This window comes from Elephantulus edwardii, unplaced genomic scaffold (assembly GCF_000299155.1).
Source record: "Elephantulus edwardii isolate Elephantulus edwardi_28Jun2011 unplaced genomic scaffold, EleEdw1.0 scaffold00060, whole genome shotgun sequence".
Taxonomy (NCBI): Eukaryota; Metazoa; Chordata; class Mammalia; order Macroscelidea; family Macroscelididae; genus Elephantulus; species Elephantulus edwardii.
Window position 1 is genome coordinate 13,997,283 of NW_006399810.1, and position 25,345 is coordinate 14,022,627.

A 25,345-nucleotide genomic window follows, 5' to 3' on the forward strand; every position below is an offset into this window, starting at 1 on the left:
ATACTGAAGGCTTGTTTTCCTTGATTTTCTGCAACAAGTGCTTCAAGTAGTCTTACTTTTAGCAAGCAATGTTGTATAACCTGCATAATGCAGGTTATTGGTGAGTCTCCCTCTTATCCTGATGCCACATTCTTTGTAATAAAATCCAACTTCTCTCATAATTTGTTCAGTATATTCCTGTCTTAATTTTAAACCACATTTAAGGGACGTTTGAGGACAATGGTGTTCCCTTGCTCTGTCTGCAACACAACCTCTTGGTCTAGATACAGATTTTGCATGAATACAATTAAGTTTTCTGAGAGTAACAATCTTCCATAAACTGTTATTATCTATACATCACATGCTTTTGCATAGTCAATAAAACAGAAGTAGACATTCTTCAGGTAAGAGAGGGAAAGCAAAGTATTATAACAAAATGTGCAAAGAACTGTAGGTAGAAAATGAAAAGTGAAAAACTCGCTCAGCATTTCTCAAGCTTCAAGAAATGAAGAACTTATTCAAGCCTTGATTTGCAATACTTAAAGATGCGATGGGCACAATAATGGATGAACTAGGAAGCATAAAAAGAAGATGGAAGGATTACACAGAGTCACTGTACTGAAAATAATTGGCTGACACAGAAGAATTTAATGAAAGACCAATACAATCAAGAGGCAATGATGATGAAGGAAAAGTTCAAGCTGCTCTGAAGGAATTGGCAAAAAATAGAGCCCTAGGAATTGATGGGCTACTAATTGAGATAGTTCAACAAACAGGTGCAGCCCTGAACATGCTCACCAAGTGGTGCCAAGAAATCTGTAGGACACTTACCTGGCCAACTGACAGGAAGAGGTACATATTTGTTCCCATTCCAAAATAAGGTAATTCAACAGAGTGTAAAAATTAACGAACAATATCACTAATATCACACTCAAGTAAAATGCTGCTGGAAAGAAAAAAAAATGACTGGAACAGTACATCAACAGAGAACTGCCAGAAAGAGAGCTGAATTTAGAAGCACATCATTACCAATTTCAGATGGATCTGACTGAAAGCAAAGAGTACCAGAAGAATGTCTATTTGTGGTTTATTGACTACAGTCTAGGCATATTGGCAATTGACAAGGTGGATCACAAAAAATAGTGGTTAACCTGAGAAAAATGTGAATCTCAAAACTCTTAATTATGATCATGCAAAATCTACATTTAGACCAGGAAGCAGTCATCTGAACAGAGCAAGGAAACACTGCATGGTTCAAAATCAAGAAAGGAGTACATCAGGGATGCATTATTTCTCCATAACTTTTCAATCCATATGCAAAACAAACCACTTGCGGGGCTGGAGTTTATGAGGAAGAATGCGGCAACAAAATTGGAGGAAGACTCATTAACAACTTGCACTATGCAGATTATACAACCCTGCTTACAGAAACTGAGAAGGACCTTTAGCGTGTGCTGCAGAAGCTCAAAGACTCAAGTCTTCAATATGGACAGAAGTTCAACATCAAGAAAATAGATTCTCTCAACTGGGCATCTTGGAAACATCATGGTAGATAGAGGAAAGACTGAGATTGTTAACAATTTCATCTTGCTCTGACCCATAATGAACACTCTTGGAACCAGCAGTCCTGGTATCAAAAGACTAACTACATTAGGTAAATTGCTATCAGGGACCTCTCCAGAGTGCTAAAGAGCAATGATGTCAGTCTATAAACTAAGATGTTTCTAATCCAGATCATGGTCTTTGCAATTACTTAGTAAGCATCAGAGAGCTGGACAATGAATAAGGATGACAGAAGACAATTTGATGCCTTTGAGTTGTGTGGTGAAGAAGAGTATTGAACATACCATTGGTAGCCAAGAGAACAGGTAGATCTGTCCTGGAGAGGGTGAAAACAAGTTCTTCATTGGAGGTAAGAATTTTGAAACTCTGTCCTGCATACTTTGGGTGTGTTTCCATGAGGACATCTTACTTGGAAGGGTGGCATGTCAGTTCAGGAGAGGAAGACGGTGGATAAGAAAGATTGACTAGTTACTGTGTGGTATTGCGGGCAGGTATACTGGATTTAGTGAGATTGGCTCAGGAGAGGGCAAGGTCAGAGCTGTTTTAGGGTTGCAATGTGTTGTAGTTGACTGGACAGCACGCAACAACACACCACAACAAGATAAAGGTAAATAATCCAATAGAAAAATGGACACAGAATATGAACAGACACTTCATCAAAGAAGACATTCAGATGGCTAACAAGAACATGAAGAAATGTTCAAAATCCCTAGCTCTAAGAGAGATGCAAATTAACACAACTATGAGATATCATCTCACCCCAGTCAGAATAGCAAAATTTAACAGAACAGCAAGCAACAAATGCTGGTGAGGTTGTGGTGAAACTGGAAACCTTATTCACTCTTGGTGGGAGTGTAAAATGGTGCAACCACTGTGGAAGGTGGTATGGGACTTTCTCAAAAAGTTGCAAACAGAGATACCATTTGACCCAGCAATTCCAATACTGGGAATATACCCCGAAGAGACCATAACTGACATCCAAGCAGATATATGCACACCCATGTTTATTGTGGCTCTGTTCACAATAGCAAGGAGTTGGAAACAACCTAAGTGCCCATCAACAAATGAATGGATAGAGAAGCTGTGGTATATTCACACAACGGAATACTACACTGCATTGAAAAACAAGGAACTCATGCAATATTATTCAAAATGGGTGAGCCTGGAGGACATTATGCTGAGTGAAGTATTTCAGTCACAAAATGACAAATACTGCATGGTGCCACTGTTGTAAAACAGAACTGACCTTGGGGTTGGGGGGAGACTGAGAAAGACAGGTTCAATAATGTATACTGCATTGAAACAGATGAGGGAGAAAACTGTTTAAAAGGGATATGTGATTAGGTATTTTGTCATGACAGGAGTGTAGAGTGAAGGCTACATGGTGGAGTGGACCTGGGGAGGGTACGTAAAACAATAAAAGAATTTTCCTTCTCCAAGAGGATAGTGTACTAGGGGGGGAGGGTTGGGAGGGGAGCAAAGTGCAACAATGAATGAATGGAAATCCAGTCTCTCTAAATTTTTACTGAAATAAATAATAAATTTAAATAAAACAAAAAATATTTACTACATGTTAAAAGTTATCATAAAATGACTTAAAGTTATTATAGTATTTATTGAAAATGTCATAAATAGCCTAGTTCATAACCTGTATAAAAAGTTAATCTTTCATTAAACCTTTTAGAAACCTTGAAAAAAACCCCAATAGCAACAAGAAACAATGACTTATTCATAGCAAATACCTTTTATTAGAAACATAAATTCATGGATTTCACCTGATAGGATGCATAAGAATAAGACTGATTACATTTGTGGGAGGAACAATTGGAGAAGTTCAGTACCAGCAGTAAACACTGGGTCAGGTGCTGATTGTGGGACAGACGATCAAATGTTCATATGAAAGTTCAAATTAAAGCTAAAGAAGGTTAAGTCATATCCACAGGAATCAAAATTTGACCTTGAGTCCCATGAATTTAAAAACCAACTCAGCAATAGGTTTGAACTCTTGAACACTAATGAATGAAGACTTGATAAGCTGTAGGAAAATACCAAGAATTTCCTTCATGAAGAATACAAAAAGTCATTAATAAGAAGGAAGAAGAAAAGACCAAAATGGATGTCAGAAGAGACTCTGAATGTTGCACTAGAGTGCTGAAAGGCTAAAGCAAAGGGAAGAAATCAAGAAGTTAAGGAGCTGAATAGAAGATTTCAAAGGGCTGCTCGAGAACACAAGGCAAAATATTATAATGACGTGTGCAAGGAGGTGGAGTCAGAAAATGACTCCTTGCTTGCTGAAACTGAAGAATACACCTTGCTTGCTGAAACTGAAGAATTCCTGAAGCACTTGGTGCAAAAAGTCAAGGACTGTAGTCTTCAATATCGAATGAAGCTCAACATCAAGAAAACAAAGATTCTCACCAGTGGGCCAACTGGCAGCACCATATTAGATGGAGAAGAGACTGAAGTTGTTAGCAATTACAACTTGCTCAGATCCATAAACAACACTCTTAACACCAGCAGTCAGGAAATCAAAAGAATTGTATTGGTAAAATCTGCTGTCACGCACCTCTCCAGAGTGCTAAAAAGCAATGATGTCAGTCTAGATACAAAGGTATGCCTGTTTCAGGCCATGGCCTTCTCAATTACTTGTTATGCTTCAGAGAGTTGAACAATGACTAAGGATTACAGAAGAAGAATAGATGCCTTCTAGTTGTGGTGCTGTTAAAGAGTCTTGAACATACCATCGACTGCCAAGAAAACAAATAGGTCTGTCTTGGAGAGGGTGAAACCAAGTCTCTCCTTGGAGGCTAGGATTTTGAAGCTCCACCTCACTTACTTCGGGTACGTGGCCAGGAGAGATCAGTTCTTGGAGAAGGACATCATGCTCAGAAGGGTGGATGGACAGCATAGGAGGGGGTGACCCAGGATGAGATAGACTGATACAGTATCTGGGGTGATGTGGCTTGGTGTGTTGGAATTAATGAGACTGGCTCAGTACAGGAAAGGGTTCAGAGATGCTATGATTATTATACTTTTCAGGTGACTCAATGGCACATAGCAACAATAACATACAGGTTTGGAAGCAGGAGTGGCATCCACTTAATAAATAGCATGCCTCCAGAAGTCCTATGAACTTTGATAAATGTTGATAGTTGTAGAGGGGTTTCAGGCATTTTGGTCATAGGGTCATTATGAGTCATGCTCAACTCGAAGGGAATCAACAACAACAACAACTAACTTCATATACTTTATGTTCCAAAGATAAAAGGGTGTTTTCTGCTATTCTTCTTAATTTTGAATGATTTCCAATCTTGGCTCTACCTCTAATAATGTAGCTATCTGTGTTCCTCTACTGTTTATAGGGTTTTCAGAGGCCTGCTAATTAAGAAGTGGATGGCCAATATTGCTTCCTAGTCTGTCTTTACCTGAGAGCTCTACTAAAACCTGTACACTATGAGTAACTCTTGAGGCATTTGACACACTGATGATATGGATTTCAGTATCACAGCAACACATACGTTACCTCAGTACAGCAAACTGACAGACAAGTGCTGAATTCCCTAAATATAACAAACTGACAAAATAGTGTTGTACCCTGAATAGCAAATCAGGCATATGAATATCATGTTACCAGAAGCAGTTGAAGCCTGCTTTGCTGTGGCAGGATGTGCTCCTTGAAGGGTGCTAAAATGCTCTGGCTGAAACTCATGCCTGGCATGCTGGGGTCATGTCCTAGATATGGCTATTAAGGTCACATAGAAGTCTCTGCTGAATCTTTGCTGATGGTGCTTCATACAAGGCCCAAGGGTCTGTGGCCCACGGACCTTAAAAGCTGTTGATCCACAAGGCCTGACTTCTGGGTTGAAGATGTTTTAAATAGGAGAGCCCCAGCCACCAAAGGGCTGTTGATCCAAAAATGCCCAACTTTGGGGTTGCAGCTAGATTAAATAGAGGCCCCAGCCATGAAAGAGACTGTTGGTTTAAAAAAAATGCACAAAAAGAATGAATAGATAGCTTGGTGGAAGAGTTCAATGACCTTACAGTGACAAATTTAAACATTACTAAATAGAACACAAAACCCCCACTGCCATTGAGCTTATTCTGACTCACAGTGACCCTACAGGAGACAGCAGAACTGCCTCATAGTATTTTGAAGACCATAAATCTTTATTGAAGTAGAGGGTCATATCTTTCACCTGCAGAGCTTCTAGTGAGTTAGAACCACTGACATTCTGGTTAGCAGGCAACCTCTTTAACCACTGCACTACCAGGGATTCCTTATTAAAACACAACTCATAGCTACTGACTCAGAACTGACTCACTGCTAACCTTCTAATGGGTTTCCCCCCAATTATTAATTCTTTAAAGCTATTAGAAAACATGCTGTTCCCTAAAACTGTACTTCTAAGAAAACACTGAAGCAAGTGAAAGTTGAAACAAAAACTTCTTAAAAAATGTGAATAATAAAAAATACATATTAAAGAAGACTTTTACTTGTATCTATAATGGAAAAGATTATCTACTTTTGTCTAGGAAGGAAAACCTTCCTAAGGTGTCATCATGTGAAAAGTTTTCTGAACACGGACAGTAGCCAAGGCAGCTAGGACTGGAAGACCTAAGATCTGGAGTCAGAAGGGGAGCTCTGGTGGCCTAGTGGCAAGAAGCTGCAACTACAATCCCAGAGGTGCACGGTTCGAATCCACCAGATGCTTTGCCGGGGAAGGAGGGGCAATCTCCTCCTGTACCAGTCAGATCTGATTTGACAGTACACGCACACAAAAATAATAATAATAAAAAAAAAAGATCTGGAGTCAGAAAGGAAATGCTCTGAGATAAGCTATGGTTCTCCTCCCCTATCTCTTTCTCTCTACACAATATTTGCTAATTTGTATCTCTGAAGCTGGTCAGAAAATAAAGAGTCCCACTGCTTACTTACTAGGTAGACAGCTGAAGGTGGGGTGAGGGCAATGAAACTAACTTCTGAGGAAACTGGAATAAGGAATTACCCATTAAGGCATTTTGTTTTGTTTCTTCATCTGTGCATATGCTAACCATAGGGGTGACAAATGAAGCAAAGAGTACAATTGTTAAGAAGGTTAAATATTTGTCAAAAATTTTATCAAGTTCATGGTTCTGGGTGATAAAAAGAGGAATTCAGGGGGAGGTGGAGATGTGCTGTCTAGGAACTCTGCAAAGGGCTAAATACTGATGCAGTTTAAAGAGGAAGCTTTATCTGATCCAAACCATGGTCTTTTCAATTACCTCTTATGCATCTGAAAATGGAGCAGTGAATGACTGATGAAGAAATAATGCCTTTGAACTGTGGTGCTGGAAAAGGTACTGATTATCCCATGGACTGAAAAAAGAGCAAACAATTCTGTCTCTGAGGAAGTGCAAATGGGTGTTACTTAGAGACAAGGCCGATGAAAGCTTCATCTCACATACTTTGGCATGCTGTCTTAAGGGGTCTGTCCTTGGAAAAAGACATCATACCAGGTGAGAAATGTAGAGGGTCAGAGAGAGAGAGGATGGATTAAATTACATGGGTTCACTCTTTGAATGTAAAGATAGGCTTGATCATATTAGAGAAAGTGAGAATGGTACAGGGTAGGGCGGAGTTCTGTTGTTTACAGGACTGCTATGAGTTGGAGAATTGATGGCACTTAGCCACAACAACAACAAGGTGGATGTGTACCTTAGTTTTCTTCTATGATTTTAAAAGTTATGGTCTAAGAATCATTTCTATGGCTGCCATTCAAAACCACCTGACAACTCACAAACCAGAGACAGACTACCTTGCACAAAGCTAGAAATATGACTGAAAATCAATCCAATCTTTGATTACCTCATCTTGGCTCCCCTTCCTGGGAAAAAAGAAACCCTTGATAGTAACAGAATCCTAGTGGCATACTCTGATGTTTCGGGCTGCTAAGATAAAGGACAGGAGTCCTAGTCTGCCAGATGCTCCCTGAGAGACAAATGGGCTGCCTCCTCCCATAAGTATTTACCACCTTCACAATCTTAGTGAGGGTGGCACGGGTGTCACTATGAACTAGAAGTCACTATGAGACTCGACAGCAATGGGTCTGCTTTTGGGTTATAATAACATAGCAGCCAAAACCTCTCAAATAAACTCAAACTCATTATTGCTGAGTGAGTTCTAGGTTGAAGTGACCCTCCACTGTTTCTAAGGCTGTAAACTGTAATGGAAGGAGACTACCCATCTTTACTCTATTGAGCTGCTGGAACAAGGAAGACATAGAGCCTCTGGGATAGCAGTGAAACTTGATCCCGACTATGCCACTAGACTGCACTATCCAGAGTCTCCACAACTTAATTTTTTCTCCATTATGATTAAAGAAAACAAATAAAACAAAACAAAAAACAAACACCCACCACTCTCAATTATGAACAAACATTCTGAGCCATGTGCCACTGCTCATGGGGCCTCTTGAACATACTTTTGGGGATAGCAACAACAATTAGCATAACACAGTCAAAAGGGACAATGTTCTACATTGGTGAGTGGCAACTTTAAAGCAGTGAATGACAATCTAAGATCCAAGCAATGATTCCTCCCTGTCTAGAATAAAGAAAAGTGAAGAAAATCAAAGACACATGGAAACAACTAGTCTACAGCACCAAAAGATCCTCAATTTCCATGACCACAAGAGCAAATGAACTAGAGAGTGCCTGGCTACAAGAGAAGGCCTGAGATACAACAAAAGATAAAAGAGAATAAAACTAAAAAAATCACAATCCTAGCTGGGCTTACTGGTCTGACAGAGACTAGTCAATCCCTGAGATGCTTGGAGCCTAGAACTGAATTTACTCTAGAGGTACAACTTTCAGGCAATGATAGATCTATCAGATGACCAGACCATATTGTCTATATTAAGGTAGAGAGAAAGAAAAATAATGAAAAATAGAGAATGAGCAAGTAAGAACTACTGTGACCAGAGAAGGGAAGGGAGTTAGAGGGGAATAAAAATTAATAGACACATTAAATTGGGTGCCAGGATCCATCTGACATCAGCAATGATATCCCTGGTACCTACCACAGCTTCTTTAAATCCAGCTTGACCTTCTGCAAGTTACTTATCTATGTACTATTCTAAAATGGCTGATTTTTATATTTTCAGTGATTTATTAATTGCAAATACCTTTTTTAAAAGACACAAATGGTGGCTTTACACATGGACCTCACCTGCATAGGAATAAGACTGACTGCATCTGTGGAAAAACTCAATGGCAAAATTCAATATCTTCGGTCAAAATTAGGCCGAGGTGGACTGTGGATCATCAACTACTCATGTTCAAGTTCACACTGAGGCAGGAAAAGTGAAAATAAGTCTGCAAGAACTAAATTATAATTTTGACTCTATTCTATCTGAATTTCAAGATAATCTTAATAATAGGTTTGAAGCATTTGAACACCAATGATTGTAGGCGAGATGAATTGTAGGATGATATCAAGGATATTATCCATGATGAAAGCAAAAGGTCATAAAAAACCAATGTGGATGTCAGAGGAGACTATAAAAATGCACCAGAGCATTGAGAAGCCAAAACAAAGTGAAAATATGCCAAAGCAAACGAGGTGAATAGATTTCAAAGGGCAGTTCAAGAAGACAAAACAAAGTACTGTAACGGAATGTGCAGAGCGCCGGATTTGACAATTAAAAAGGGAAGAACTCACTCTGCATTTCTCAAACTGCTCTCAGTTTGAACTGAAAACTAAATTTAAGCTTCAAGTAGCAATACTGATAGATGCTATGGTCAATATATTGGATGACAGAAAGCATCAACAGAGGATGGAGTGAATACACAGAATCACTGTACCAAAAAAACTGACTGACACTGAGAAATTTCAGGAAGTAACATATGAGCAGGAGCCACGTGTAATGAAGGAGTAAATGGAAGCTGCACTGAAGGCATCTGGGGGAGGGGAAGGCCCCAGGAACTGACGGGATGTCAACGGACTTGTTTCAATTAACAGATGAAGTTCTGAATGCACTCACCAGTCTATGCCAGGTAATTTGGAGGGCAGCTTTCTGGCCAATGGACTGGAAGAGGTCCGTATTTATTACCAATCCCAAGAAAGATGATCCAACACAAAGTGGAAATTATCAAACAATTTCATTAATATCACATGTAAGCAAACTACTTCTGAAGATCATTAAAAAATGGCTAGAATAGTACAGAGATAGGGAACTACCAGAAATGCTGTAGAACTCCTGAACTGACTAAAAAGTGGTAAAGTATCACCCTTGTCTTACAGTGAGTGAGTGGTACCATCCTACTAGAAAAGAAGGCATACTAAAAATTTATAGCAATAGCCAGGAGAACAACAATAACATATAAGTAAAATAAAGAATTATGAACTAAAGCTAAAATTGTTGTTGTTATGTGCCGTTGAGTCGTTTGCGACTCATAGTGACCCTATGTACAACAGCCCTAAACCCTGCTCTATCCTGTACCAATTGCATTGCCTCTGACACACCCATCCCAATTACCCCAGTCACTAAATCAATCCACCTCATAGAGGGTCTTCCCCTCCTGTGCAGTCCCTCTACCCTAGCAAGCATGATGTCCCTCTCCAAGGACCTGTCTCTCCTTACAACATGTCCAAAGTATTTTAGAGAAGGAAAATTTGGGATAAAAAATATTTGATTAAATCTCAAGAAATAAATGAGTTAGGAGGAATGAAGAACAGTAGAAACAAATATAAATCATTACTATTCATAGTTATTAGTGCACGAAATGCATGTATAAAATATGCTGCGTTGAACAACATGATTGTCAGACTGGAAATAAAAAGAAAATTCCAATTAAATGCACCCATCCAAAATCAAAACCAAAATGAGTAAGAATTAGTTTATACTGATGGTGATATTCCCCCTGGGCTTCTAAGCTGTAAGTATATATATTTTTTAATAATTTTTTATACTGGTTTACTTACAAGTACCTATACATTTTCACACCAGAGCTTTCCCATTTCCTTTACCCATCCCTCACTCCACCCATCAAATTGCGTGACCCTGTGATTAACCACCTCCCCCAAGCCCCCTAGCCCATCCTCATCTCTCTGATCTCACCATCCCCCACCATCTTGGATCCTCATGCACATTCTACAATAAAGGTCTTATATAGTATTTGTCCTTATAGGGCTGAGTTAGTACATTTAGCATAATGCTCTCCAGTCCCTCCCGAGTTAGGTAGTAATTAAAAAAATCATTGCTCCTGATTATTGCACAGTACTTCATCACATGAATATACTATAATTTCTCAATCCATTTGATTGTGGTTGGATAATCGGGCTGTTTCTAAGTTCCTGGAATGGTGAATATGGTGCTATGAACATTAGTTCACACAAGTCTCCGTTTGTGCCTCAGCTCTCATTTTCTTGGGGTATTTTCCAAACAGCGGAATAGCTGGGTCATATGGAATTTCTACGTTCAGCTTTTTGAGGAAACATTAAACTATCTTCCAAAGTGGTTGTACCATTTTACAATCCCACCAACAATGTGTAAGAGTTCCTATCTCTCCACATCCTCTCCTACATTTATTACTTGCTATACTGTAACTGCTGTAAAGACTTGCTGTCCTTAAATTTTGCTACTGCTACTGCAGTGAGATGGTATCTCACTGTGGTTTTGATTTGCATCTCTCATTGCCAGTGATTTGGACATTTCTTCATGTGTCTATGCGCTTTAAAGCCTTTTCCAACAGAGTGAAAAGAAAACCTACGTACTGGGGAAAAACATTTGACTATACCATTTCAGACAAGTGTCTCAAAACAAAAGTTTATAGAATCCTATAGGGCCTCCACAAGAAAGACTGGTAACACAATTACAAAATGGACTAAACACATGGAAAGACTTTTCACTGAGGAAGAGATTTGGATGGCCAATAGACCTATGAGGCTGTTAATCTTAACGGGAGCTAACTGCCTCATATTTTCTCCTCCGTGTGGCTGGTGGATTAGAAGTATTAACTTTTTAAAATTTCACAGCACTATTTAGAAACTTTTTAAAATTCTGATTTTATTGAACATTTGCAGAAAGGGTGGGTCTTCATGCATTCTTTCTTTCATTCATTTTCTTCCCTCCCCTCCCCTAATTCACTTTGTAATGCACTTCTTGTTCCAGGATGTTAATTGTCATAATGTCTAGTCATCCATCCCTCTCAGATACTCCTTCTAGAACCACTAACTTTTTTGTTACAATCCAATACATAACTCATCATCATCATCAGGACACCTATCAAACATCTAAATTAAATATAAAACAGATTTTGAATCAATGGAAATTAGTTGAACTAATGGCTCCTATAAGACATTCCTAATTAAATACAAAATAGAGATTCTTAAACCAACGGAAATAAAATATCATGCCAATTACAAATTAAAGAAAACTACCATAGAGATTTTTAAGGCAAGGGATAATACTAAACATGGCTAATGTAATAGAAACTTAAGACACTAAATAATTATTTTTCTAATAACATAACCTTGGACTACATAAATAGCAAAGAAATAATCCACTGTCTTCATGTCAGTTTTGATTCATAACAACCTTTCAAGACTATGTAGAGTAGCTGGTGGATGTGACTTGTCAACCCTTAGGTGGCTGCTTTGTTATAGTGCCATTGTTTTGTTTGCGACCCATAGTGACCCTATGTAAACAGCTCTGAATCCTGCTCTATCTTGAATCAATTTCATTTTTTTTTCTGACACAACTACCACCATTTTCCCAGTCACTGAGTCAAACCGTCTCATCCAAGGCCTTCCTCTCTTGTCTCTGTCCCTTCTCTCTCCCAATCATGATATCCCACTTCAAGGACTGTTCCCTCCTGGCAATATGCCCAAAGTATGTGAGATGGAACTTCAAAATCCTTGCCTCCAAGGAACAGCTTGGTTTCATCCTCTCCAAAATGATTCTGTTGTTCTTCTAGCAGTCCCTGGTATACTCAATACTCCTCTCCAGAACCACAACTCAAAGGCATAAATTCTTCTATCATCCTTAGTCATCTTCAAGCTTTCTGATGCATAGAAAGTAATTGTGAAGACGATGGCCTAGATCAGGCAAACCTTAGTCTCTAGACTGACATCATTGCTCTTGCATTCTGGAGAAGTCACTGACAGTAGATTTTCCCAATGCAATTAGTCTTTTGATTTCCTGGTTGCAGGTACCAAGAGTGTTGACTGTGGAGCAAAGCAAGCTGAAGCTGTTAAATCTCAATCTCTTCACTGTCTATCATGCTTCAAGTTGGCCCAGTGATAAGAATCACTGTTTTCTTGATGTTTAGCATCAATCTAGAAGGCTGCAGTTCTTTTTTTATGTTTCTATGAAATATTTATTTACCAAAGGGAGGGCATCTTTGTTCTTCAAATTAGGATTTTACAAAGGAGGCATGCCAGATGTTCCAAACAGCATCTGCCACAGACACTTTAAGAAGAACATCTGATATACTGGGTCAGAAAGTCAGAGCTACTAAAACTACAGCTTTGATCAACTGCAGCATTTTCTCTCTTTTTTTAATTTTTAAACTTTATTTTATTAACTGGATAGATTATGCATACTGAATTGAAACAGATGAGGAAGAGAACTGTTTAAAAGTGATATATGATAGCATACTATGAATATCACAGGAATCCAGAATTAAGGATGCACAGTGGAGTGCATTTGGAGCAGGGGTTGGGGGCAGGGTCGGGGTCGGGGGGATTGTATACCAACGAAGAAGTTTATCTTTTGCTTTCCAAAGAGAGGAGCAAATTGGGAAAGAGGAGGAGAAGAAAAAAGTGCATCAATGAATGAAGAAAAATCCAAAATCTCTGTAAAGGTTCTTGACCTTCTGTAGCAAATGCCTCAGGTCCTCCTCAGTTTTAGCAAGCAAAGTTGTATCATCTACATAAAAGAGGTTTTGATGAGTTCTGATGTCACATTCCTCCTTACAGAAGCCAGCCTCCTTTATGATCTGTTCTGCATACAGATTGAAAAGGCATGGAGATAGGATGTATCACTGGCATACACCTTTCCTTATTTTGAACCATGTAGTGCTTTCTTGCTCTGTTCTGATGACTGCCTCCTGGTCCAAGTAGTGGTTTTGCATAAGCACAATCAAGTGTTCTGGGATTCCCATTCTTCTCAGAGTTAACTATAATTTGTTGTGATCCACACAGTCAAATGCTTTTGCACAGTCAATGAAACACAGATAAACATTTCTCTGGCACTCTCTGCTTTCAGACAAGATCCATTTAATATTGGCTATTATGTCCCTAGTGCCACAGCCTCTTCTAAAACCAGCTTGTACATCTGGTGGTTCTCTATTGATGTGCTGTTCCAGTCATTTTTTTGATTTTCAGCAGAATCTTGCTTGCACGTGATACTAATGATAATGTTCGATGATATTTTAGATACTGAGTCATTAGGCTTCTTGAAAGAAATAAAGAAGACTACAAATCTGCAATTACATTTGGAGATTTTCATGTAGAGCTCTTAATAAAATAAGCAAGTAAAATAGTTAGTCCAGACTTGCAATTTTTTTTAAATGACAAACTATGTAAATGGCATATATAGCATAGAGATGAGTAACTGAGAAAGTTATATGGTTTCAAATGAAAATGAAACTTACCAAAATAGACAATTTATTGAGTCATAAAAGGAAATTCTGGTGGCACAGTCTGCACTGCCAACTCATAGGCTGCATCTCTTGAGTGATTCAAATACACTAGCAGCTACAAAGGAGAAAGATGAGCAATCTTCTCCTATGCAATTACAATGTCAGAAAACCTATTGGAGGGTCAGCCATGAGTCGATTCTCACTTAGCAACAATAAGGTTTTCTTAAGTTGAAAGCAAACCTCAACATTTCACAGAATTTAAATCGTGCAGTGTGCTCTCTGATCACAGTGTAATTTTAGCTAAAAAATTATTAACAACAAATTAAGAAATGCTTGGAAATTACATTATAGACTTCTAGGACCATGGATACAAATCACAAGAAAAGCTGAGGGGGAAAAAGGAACCAAAAAGGAGTTGAACTACATGACAATAAAAACATGCAAATGTACACTTTAAAATCTAAAGAAAGGAGCTAAAGAAGAAACCAAAGGGAAGATATATAGATACAAAGAATGTAGTTTGAAGAAAGGTTGGAAATCAGTGTTCTAAGCATCTGTTTCAGAAGGAAAAGAACACCAACTTAAAAGCAAAGAAATTAAGGAAATTTATAAGCAAATATATAATAGAGGAAATGAACTGTGTCAAAGTTGGTTCTCGGAAAATACTTTTAAAACTGGTAAGGAGAATCACTAAAATAAATGGAAATAATATCAGCACTAAAAGGAAGTATCAATATAGCTTTTCTCAACACTCACTAAAAGGAGAATACTGAAAATACAGATGAATTAAATGACATTGGAAGAAACAGACAATCTAAGATATAGGCATTAGCTCAGCATTTTTTAAAAAAATTAACTTGAACTCAAAATCTTCCTACAAGGTCAACACTGTGAGATGACTTCACTGGAGAATTCTTCCAAACAGTTAAAAAGATACAACCTTTAACTTTATCTAACACAAACTATTAAAAAAATAGAAAGGCGGGAGAATTTTCCTATATACTTTAAGGAGCAAGTGAGCTGTCACATCAGAACCTAACCAGATTTAGAAAAAAAATATGGATCAAATAGGTTCATTAACGTAGATGTGAAAATCTCTAACATGATACTAGCAAACTTAACATAGCTATCTATTTTTAAATAGATATATAACACAACCAAGCAGATTTATTTTTTAGGCTGGTCTAATATTAGAGATTAGCTTTGCACACACAAGATGTTGAGTCAATATTTGTTACTTGATTTCAGGTTTGTGAGAAAAAAATCAAATGATATGACTACTTACTTAGTGAATATGCTACCATTATGTGCCTGGCATGTAATAATGCCTAACATATGATGCCAGTAAATATTCAAGGTCTTGTTGTTGTTGTTGGTTTGTGCCATCGAGTCAACTACAACAGATCTCATAGCACCTCTAGTCATAACAGCTCTGAACGCTGCTCTATCCTGAGACAATCTCACCGCTTCTGACACACCCACTCCCATTACCCCAGTTTCTGGGTTGTTTTTTTTTTGTACATACATGATATTTATTCAATAACCAATTCATCAGCAAAGGCATTTTCATTGTCTTCCAGCACAGAAAGGAAAGCGAGTGTGTGGTCATGGGGTGTAAGCCCCTTCCAGGCCCACGGATACCTACTCTCAGGATGATACCTGCTCTTAGGACAGAGGGGTTCTGTTGTTCAGAAAGCACAGGACTTGCTCTCTGAGAACTGAGATGTGCCCGTATAATTCCTGTAAAGTTCCTCCCAGGTTATTTATTTATTTATTAGGAAAATATGCTGTCAGGGACTACATCTCCTGGCCTGGCGTCTCCTCGCCTCCAGAGTCTGAGTTCTCAGGGGAGGGGTGCCCCAGTCTTTTTTCAATTCATCTCATCTGGGGTCTTCTTTCCTGCACTGCCCCTCCACCCTTTCAAGTATGATATTCTCCAAAGATTGGTCCCTCCTGACGAATTGCCTGAAGTTTCAAAATTCTTGACCCCAAGGAGCAGCTTGGTTTCACATTCTCCAAGAAAGGCCTGTTAGTTTTCTTGGAGTCTATGGCATGTTCAATACCTTTCTCCAGCACAACAACTCAAACACATCAATTCTTCTTCTGTCATCCTTGGTCATTGTTCAGCTCTTTGATGTATAGTAAGTAACTGCAAAGACCATGGCCTGGATCAGGCACACCTTAGTCTCTAGATTGACATCACTGCTCTTCAGCACTTTGGAGAGGTTCCTGACAGCATATTTCTTAATAAAACTCACCTTTTTACTTCCTCATTGTTGGTGAAAATGTTGATTGTAGAATCAAGCAAGTTGAAGTTGTTAACAATCTCAAATCTCCTCTCCATCTATAACAATGCTGCCACTTGGCCCAGTGGTTAGAATCTTTGTGTTCTTGATGTTGACCTTCAATCTATATTGCAAACTAGAGTCCTTGACCCTCTGCAGCAAATGCTTCAGGCCCTCCTCAGTTTCATCAAGTAAGGTTGTATTATCTGCCTAATGAAGGTTGTTGATGAGTGTTTCTCCAATCCTAATGCCACATTTCTCTTAAAAAAGTCCAGCCTCTCAAATGATTTGTTCTGCATACAGATTGAAAAGACATGGTGACAGGACACATCCCAGATGCACTCCTTTTTCTGATTTTGAACCATGCACTGTTTCTTTGCTCTATTCTGACAACTGCCTCCTGGTCTCTGAGTTTAGGTGTTGCATAAGCACAATCAGGTGTTCTTGGATTCCCATTCTTCTCAAGGTTAGCCACAATTTGCTGTGATCCACAGGGATGTTGTGAAGCACAGATAGATATTCCTCCGGTAATCTCTGCTTTTGCCCAAGGTCCATCTGACATTGGCAAGGATGTCCCTAATGCCATGGCCTCTTCTAAATCCAGCTTGTATTTGTGGTAGTTATCTGTCAGTGTACTGTTCAGGTTGCTTTTGGATAACCTTCAGCAGAATTTTGCTTGCATTTGATATTAATAATACTGTTCAATAATTTCCACACTCTGTTGGATCAGTTTTGTTTTGTTGTTTTTTGGGGTTTTTTTGAGTGGGAATAAGTCAGTTGGCCAGGTAGTTGTCCTCCAGATTTCTCGATACAGCCTGGTGAGCACTTTGGGCTGCATCTTTTTGTTGAATTATATCAACTGGTATTCCATCAACTCCTGGGGCCTTGTTGGGTTGTCCCCCCGCCCCAGTTCCTTCAGAGAAGCTTGAACTTTCTCCTTTATCGCCACTGCCTCTTAAACATAAGTTGTTTCATGAAATTCTTCTTTGTCATCCAGTTCTTTATGGTACAGTGACTATTCATACTCCTTTCATCCACTTTTGATGGTTCCTGGATCACTGAAAATTCTGCCCATAGCATCCTTAAGTATTGCAATGTGAGGACTTAATTTGTTCTTCATTTCCTTCAGCTTAAGAAATGCTGATTGAGTTGACCCTTTTGATTTTCCAACTAGAGCTTTTCACTATAATACTTTGCTTTGTCTTCTTAAGCTGCCTTTTGAAATCTGTTCAGTTCCTTCTTGATATCTTTCCTCTGCTTTTGGCTTCTCAGAACTCTAGAGTAATATTCAGGCTCTTCAAACATCCATCTCGGTTTTTTCTTCCTCCTTTGTCTTTGTAATGACCTTTGCATTCTTCATGAATAATATTCTTGATATCCTCCTACAGCTTAGCTAGCCTTCACTCATTAATGTTTAAGGCCTCAAATCTGTTGCTGAGATTTTTTTTTTTTTAAATTCAGATGGGATCTATTGTTGTTGTTGCTATGTATCGTCAAGTCACCTGCGACCCAGTACAGGAGCTCTGAAGCTTGCCATGTCTTGAGCCAGTCTCACTCATTCCAACACACCAACCTCAGTTGCTTCAGCCCCTGTATCAATCCATCTCATCTGAGGTCTTCCTCTCCGGTGCTGATCCTCCACCCTTCCAAGCATAGTGTCCTTCTCCAAGGAATGGTGTCTCCTGGCCATGTGCCCGAGTATGTGAGACAGAGCTTCAAAATCCTAGCTTCGAAGGAGAAACTTGGTTTCATCCTCACAGACCTCACTGTACTAGAGATTAAATTTTTGTTCTTGTGGACTTAATTTTCTTTAACTTCAGCTTGAACTTGCATATGAGTAGTTGATGATCTGGTCTACAATTAGTACCTGGCTTAGTTTTCACAGCTGACACTGACTGTCTCTTAACAATTTCACATATGTAATCAATCTGATTATGCAGATCATCAGGTGAGGTCCATGAATATAGTCACTTCCATAAGAAAATCTATAGGTTTGTCTGAATACATGCTGAATAGCCATTTAATAAGACTCAACATATAAATAAAAAAAAATCCTTAGGCAACTGAGGGTTGAAGCAAACCATCTGGAACCATTAATATCTAGAGCAAACATCACACTTGTTAACTGAAATACTGAAAGCTGTTTCCCTAATTTCAGAAATATGAAAAGGTAGGTTGCTACCACAACTTACAGTCAACACTGCACTTCACAAAACAACATAAGGTGCACTGAGGATAATCTAAATGAATTTAAGAATAGTCATGGAATTCATAAATTAATTCTAGTAAGACTGATGAACAAGAATAATATACAGAAATAAATTCTTTTTCTAGAAACATTAAGAAGCTGAATTTAAGAAAATATAACATAAGTACCTAAGAATAACTATCAAAACACATGTGGGAGCTCTATTCAGAAAACTACAAAATATTACTGAGAAATATTAAAGACAAAACAGATGGAAGAACACATTAAGATCATGAGCTAGAGGATTTAAAATTATGAAAATATCCATTCTACCCAAGGGAATCCATAGATTGTAATCCAAACTGAAGTCCTAGCAGGATATTAAGGTAATTGATGAGCTGACATTTAAATTCATGGGTAAATGCAAATAGATAATTTCAATGAAAAATCAAACATATTGAGATTTAGGCTTCTAGAAATCAAGGTATATTACAAAGCTATGGTAATACCACAGCATGAATATGTCAGTGACAGACAAAGAGGCAAAGAATGAACAGGGAGTCCATAAGCAGCCTCCTACACAAGTTTATGACATAGATAGTATAAAGGACTGTCCTTCTAAAAAAATTGTCCTAGGTAAATTTAATATACATATTGGAATAACAAACTTTAGCAGCTAGTTCACATCATATATAAAAGTAAGTCACAGATGGATTAAAAAAACAAAAAATAGGCGAGCTCTGGTGGCCTAGTGGCAAGAAATTGCCCTGCAACTGCAGAGGTGCACGGTTCAAATCCATCAGATGCTCTGCTGAAGAAGGAGGGACAATCTCCTCCTGTACCAGTCAGATCCGATTTGATGGTACACATACATACGTACGTACATACATACATACCATACACACACACACACACACACACACACACATAAAAGACTGAAACTGTTGTTGTTGTTATATGCCATCGAGTCACTTGTGACTCATATAGTGACCGTATGTACAACAGCCCTAAACCCTGCTCTATCCCGTGCCAATCTCTCTGTCTTGGACATGCCTGTCCCATTACCCCAGTGATGGAATCAATCCATCTCACTGAGGGTCTTTCTCTCCTGCGCCATCCCTTCACCCTCTCAAGCATGATGTCTCTCTCCAAGGACTGGTCCCTCCTTGCAACTTGTCCAAAGTATGTCAGATGGAGCTTCAGAATCCTTGCCTCCAAGGAGCAGCCTGGCTTCACCCTCTCCAGGATGAACTTGACTATCCTCCTAGCAGTCCATGGTATATTCAATACTCTTCTCCAGCACCAAAGTTCAAAGGCATCAACTCTCTTTCTATCACCCCTAGTACAAATATTTTCTAAATAGAGTTATGGAGATATTAACCATACAGAAACACATGATACATGGGAATCAACTAAAATTAAGCAATTTCATTTATAAAAAAATTTAAGAGTATAAAAATTAACCTACAGAATCAGAGATAAAAGTGGACAATACTTACATCTAACAGAAGAGTCTACTAACTATATTATTTTACAAATAAAGTTTTAAAAAAGAGACAGCTGAATAAAAAGTTTGGCCAGCATGTTAAAGAGTCCTTCAAAATATTCCCACACTTGATATAATTAGCCTAGATTTATACACTTAGATGACTATATGCATAAGTAATAAAATTTTATTTTAATATTACCAAAGAGGGAGGCTTAGTAAAGAGAAACCATCAAATACAGTAGAGATTTTCCTGGTGGCTCAGGAGAAATTCTGAAGCTGCTGTGACTGTGCTGTATTCTGTTGTGAGACTGTGGTAAAACTCTTGTTCTTACTGAAGTGTAAATGGCTGCCTCCCCCAGCATTCCTCCTTCATAATCACCTTCTTGAGAATGCAAGTAAATGGAAATGATTCTTATTTTACATTGTTTTACCTGTTGACTGCATCCAGCTCTCCAAATTACCTTTTCTTTGGTTACTCCCTCCACCCCTTCATCATTCTCTGGTGGCCTAGTGATAAGGAGTTGCACTACCAACCCAAAGACAGATAGTTAGAATCCACTAGCTGCTCCAAAGGATAAAGATGGGACATCCCCTCTGGTGTGATTTACAGCCACGGAAAACCTCCGTGAGGGTTACTTAAGAGTTGATTCCGACTTGATGACATGGAACAACATCTTCTTCACCACATCTTTATACTGAGATAGGTTCGGGGTTTGGAGCTGTCCTATCTATCATTCCCAGTTAGTAAGCCATCCACACAAATGCCATATGCTTGGAGTCTCAGCATTTGGGGACTCAGCTGAAGAAATTAAGTCACTCCACTTTCTCTGTGAATAAAAGAATGTTTCTTAATGTATTCTTAGCTGATGGGCTATTACAGAGAATAAGTGCTCAATGACTGCACATCATTGTTTCCTGGGCATAAATACCAGGATGATAAAGCATATTATCGTTATAATATGGATTTCTAGAATCCACTCCCTCTCACTTCACTCCAGCGAAATGGCATCAGAGATGCTCTCACATCTGACAGATGGAGATGGGAGGGCAGTGCCGAGGACTGTACACTGGCTTGGGATGTGTTTTCTAAGAAGGGTTATGTCTTAGCCTCCAGCAGAATGGCTTTGATCGCAAAGATGTTGCTTTACTCCCCCTCCCCATTTTTTAAATAAAACATACCACAGGCATGCGAGTGGTGAGGTTTATGTTTAGAAGACTGTGTTAATACCCACAGAACCATTTCAGAGATTCTCACAGGATCGATATCCATATATACAGTATTTCACAGTGCTATTAGCCTGGCTTATGAAATATGTCACTGTGCACAAGTCTGAGGGAAACCGAAGGATGTCAAGAATATGGATTACTCAAAATAGCTCTTTAAAAATAAGCCAAAATGTCTCAAATTTAAATTACTCTGTGACAGCTTGCCTCCTTACATTTCACTTTTAACAATTTGAATATTTAAAAATACACGGTAAAATACAAAATACAGAGCAAGTATTAATATTGTATCAGCTTTCTTTAAAAAAGAAAGTGACTACTCTTTGCAAAGCAGTCTAAACTAAAGCTTGTTTTTGCAGTTGCTATTGGGTGGTGTTGAATCAACACCTACTCACAGTGACCCTGTGGACAACAGGACAGAATCCTGTCTGGTCCTGCACCATTCTCACAATCCCTGCTGCTAACCTGTCACTGCCACTATGCAGCCAGGATTGTCCAGAGAAGTGAAGAGGGCAGGACTTTGTTTGCCATATTCTGAGCATGTTCACTGCAGCTTCCAGTTTCTGAGGAAAGGAATTGTGCTTGGCAAAGCAGGTGGTAAGAGAAAAAGAGGGAGACTCTCAAAGAATGGACACAGTGGAGTTAGAGGTAATTCCTCAGGATTCTTTCTGCTAATTACCAACCACTGATAAAGTTGAGATGCTTAGAAGTTGACAGGCACAATTGAATTACATTTTCTGGGTTTCTTTTTTATTTTTTAAATTTTTTCCCATTCTTATCTTTTTTGTGTGTGTACTGTCAAATTAGATCTGACTGGTACAGGAGGAGACTGTCCCTCCTTCTCCAGCAAAGTATCTGATGGATTTGAACCATGGACCTCTGGGATTGCAATGCAGCTTCTTGCCACTAGGCCACCAGAGCTCGATTTTCTGGGTTTCTTAACATTATTTCCCATCAGTCTTTAGTCATCCACTTTATTTCCAGAATGGTTATCTGTTAGATTCCAAAGATATTCCATTTATTATATCACTGATTTTTATCTGACATATAAGGCAGCAGTTGAAGTATATTGTAGTAAACAGAACTGGATGGTGATCAAAATACTGTTAAAGGAAGTTGTACAGCAACTATTTTATTTAATGCTAATGCTACTATGTAAGCCATTGGTGTACTCCAAAATGTGATTTTTAGCTTTTCCTAGAGAGAAACTTCTGTTCTGGGAATTAAGCTTCTACCAGCTAACGCTGGATAACCAACCACCTGTCAAATCTTAGCATAAGATATTAGGGAAATCTGCTAAACATTCAAATGGGCCAGCAGAACACCTAACCTAATTACCAGGGGCAATTTTAGGTAACTTTTAAAAAGTGCTTGCTGGATGTCAGGGGACTGGGGTTCCCTACATGTCAGAGTAGAACTGTGGAGCTATGAGGCGGAAGTAACTTGATGCCAACTGCTAACAGTGTCGGCACTGGATGTGATGCACTGTTTTGAACATTTTATATCTCCTGGCACAATGAGTTGTCACAACCCTCTAAAGTAAGCTCCATTAGCATCCTCATCTAATAGCACTGCAAAGTTAAGCAATTTCTTCAAGATCACACAACTACTAAAAAAAGGATCCAGGGCTCGAGCCGAGTCAGCTTGACTCCAGCCTTCATGCTCTTAACTACGTCCTGCTGGCTCTCAGTATAGTACCAGCCACCAAAAATTAGGTGAAAGTATTCATGCAAGAGAATTATTGTATCTCTGTGTTAAAAGCATCTGCAAATTTGTTAAGTACTTTGTAAATCAAGCTATACTGAATCTCTTATCTCCTTATATATGCTGTGTGTTGCTGTTGTGTTCCACTGAGTTGGAACTTACTCATAGCTCACCCTCCAGTGGGCTTTCAGAGGCAGTAAAATGCATTGAAAGGAGATTGACCATCTTCCTCCTGTGGAGCAGCTGGTGAGTTTGAACTGCCTGCTTCTGAGTTGGAAGCACAACTCCTTACCACTAAGCTACCAAAGCTCCCTATATGCAATTGTAGATTATTTAAATAACAGTATAATAATACAGATGCTAGTATCATACTTCATACTAGTTTTCTCCAACAGCGTTTCCCTGGTTTAGCACACTGATGGGTAAGGTCCTCCCCGGGGCACTGAGGGGGCACTAAGATTGGTAGATATGATTTCCCACCATCCTTCAAGATTTCCTTAAAAGAGAAATTAGCTTGTCTCTTTTCCTTTGTAGAATTTTACATTTCTCTTACCTGAAAAGGCAAAGAATGATGCTTCCGGTTGTAAGGGAAATCAAAGAGACACTGTACCCCAAGGTGTAAACAGCCTTCACCAGAATATAAAATGTGATCTACAAAAAAAGAAAATGAATTTGTAAGCTCATGATAATCTACATCAAATAACCGGCATGATTATCAGCCCCAACCTCACTTCTGTTTCATGGAGGGAGCTCTTCCTCCTGATTACCCAGGCCTCACAGGACTGCATTACTGTCTACTCCCAACCTCATTCTGAATCAGAAAGCATATTCACCATCCTTTTTCTCAAAATTTGTTATGAATCACGTTGGCTGATTTCTTCAAAGTATATCTCCTGGAAGAAATATTATTTGCCACCTCCATTCAAAGGCAGGCAGCAAGTGGCAAGTTATGACTTCAAAGGAGAGCTCCACAATTTCGGGTTGCAACAATGTGCCTGCAAGATGGTTGTTGTTATATATCATTGACTGGAACTCACCCCTAGAGCTAAGCCCGCAGTGGATTTTCAGAGGCAGGAAATCACATGGGAGGGGACTGCCCATCGTTCTCCTGCAGAACAGCTGGTAGATTTGCACTTCAAGCATTTGAGTTGGAAGCTTAATCCCTTACCACTAAGCTACCAGAATATGTATGTTATCTGTAGGTATATACACTCAAAACTCACTGCTGTTGAGTCAGAAACCCTCTGGTGGGCACAACTTTCTCTCAAGAGCCATTTGTGGGTGAGGACTGCCAGGGAGGCATCACCTTTGAGTTAGCAGCCAATCTTCTTGTGGACTACACCACCAGAGGCGGTGTGTGTGTGTGTGTGTGTGTGTGTGTGTGTGTGTGTGATGAATTTATAAGCACAAGGCAGAGAGATATTGATATAATGGGAAGCTACGAGTACTGAAAATCGCTGGATTGCATTTATCTTGTGATTTTTATTTTCTCAGCATTTCTTGGTGTAGTAGCCTTCATGGCTTGATACCTTTAATATTCATGAAATTACCAAAAGTAACAGAAAGATATTAGTGATAATCATCATGACGGACATGCTGAGAATGTTATCATAATATAGTCATACATAAAAATAATCAGTGCCTCCAGAATAACATCACTGCTCATGATAAAATTAGCACCACGTATAAAGGCAGAATTATTCATGAATCCTAGAGGCTCTCTCATGGTTTGCATTTTTCTGGATAGAAAGATCCAATTCCTATAAAACAGATTAATGAGGAAAGCAATCTACTTGTGCTTACACAATGGATTGTATTTTTACCAAAGAGTCTCAAGAAATTCGCATAAATAGTATTATACCTCCTTGCAATTTCCCAATAAAAAATGTCAAGCAAGACAAAGCAAACTAATCATATGTTTACTGGTTTTGCTCTTAATGATAACTCTGCTGTGTAATCATTACTTAGCAATCTCCTCATACTGACATTTGAATTGCACAGACTCTCCTAACGGACACTTGGGCATTGCTCAGCTAGGACTCTTTACAAAGAGTGCAGTGTGTGGACTCATTTCAGGCCCCCAAGCGCGGCTCTTGTCCTGCCCACTATATTTTTTCTCCTCTGGGATTTCACGGCAATGGAGGAGGGTATTATGCTGTGAGTTTACATCACCTTAAATCCTGCAGTGTACTCCCCTTCAATTACGAGTGCATGTCTCTTGTTCCTCCACATGGAGCTTAAAGGCTCCTATTTCAATTAGCCACAATATGGGAGGGGGAAAAATTTGTG

The 25,345-nt window shown here is 38.9% G+C and overlaps 1 protein-coding gene across 1 annotated transcript in view; it reads right to left on the bottom strand.

Annotated features, from left to right (window-relative positions):
* The window catches only part of VIPR2 (vasoactive intestinal peptide receptor 2), a 300,833-nt gene that overhangs the window by 63,697 nt on the left and 211,791 nt on the right, over positions 1-25,345 (bottom strand). The window contains exon 5 of the mRNA XM_006887663.1: positions 23,610-23,707. Coding sequence (XP_006887725.1) covers positions 23,610-23,707 — 98 coding nt within the window. The remainder of the gene's footprint in view (positions 1-23,609; positions 23,708-25,345) is intronic.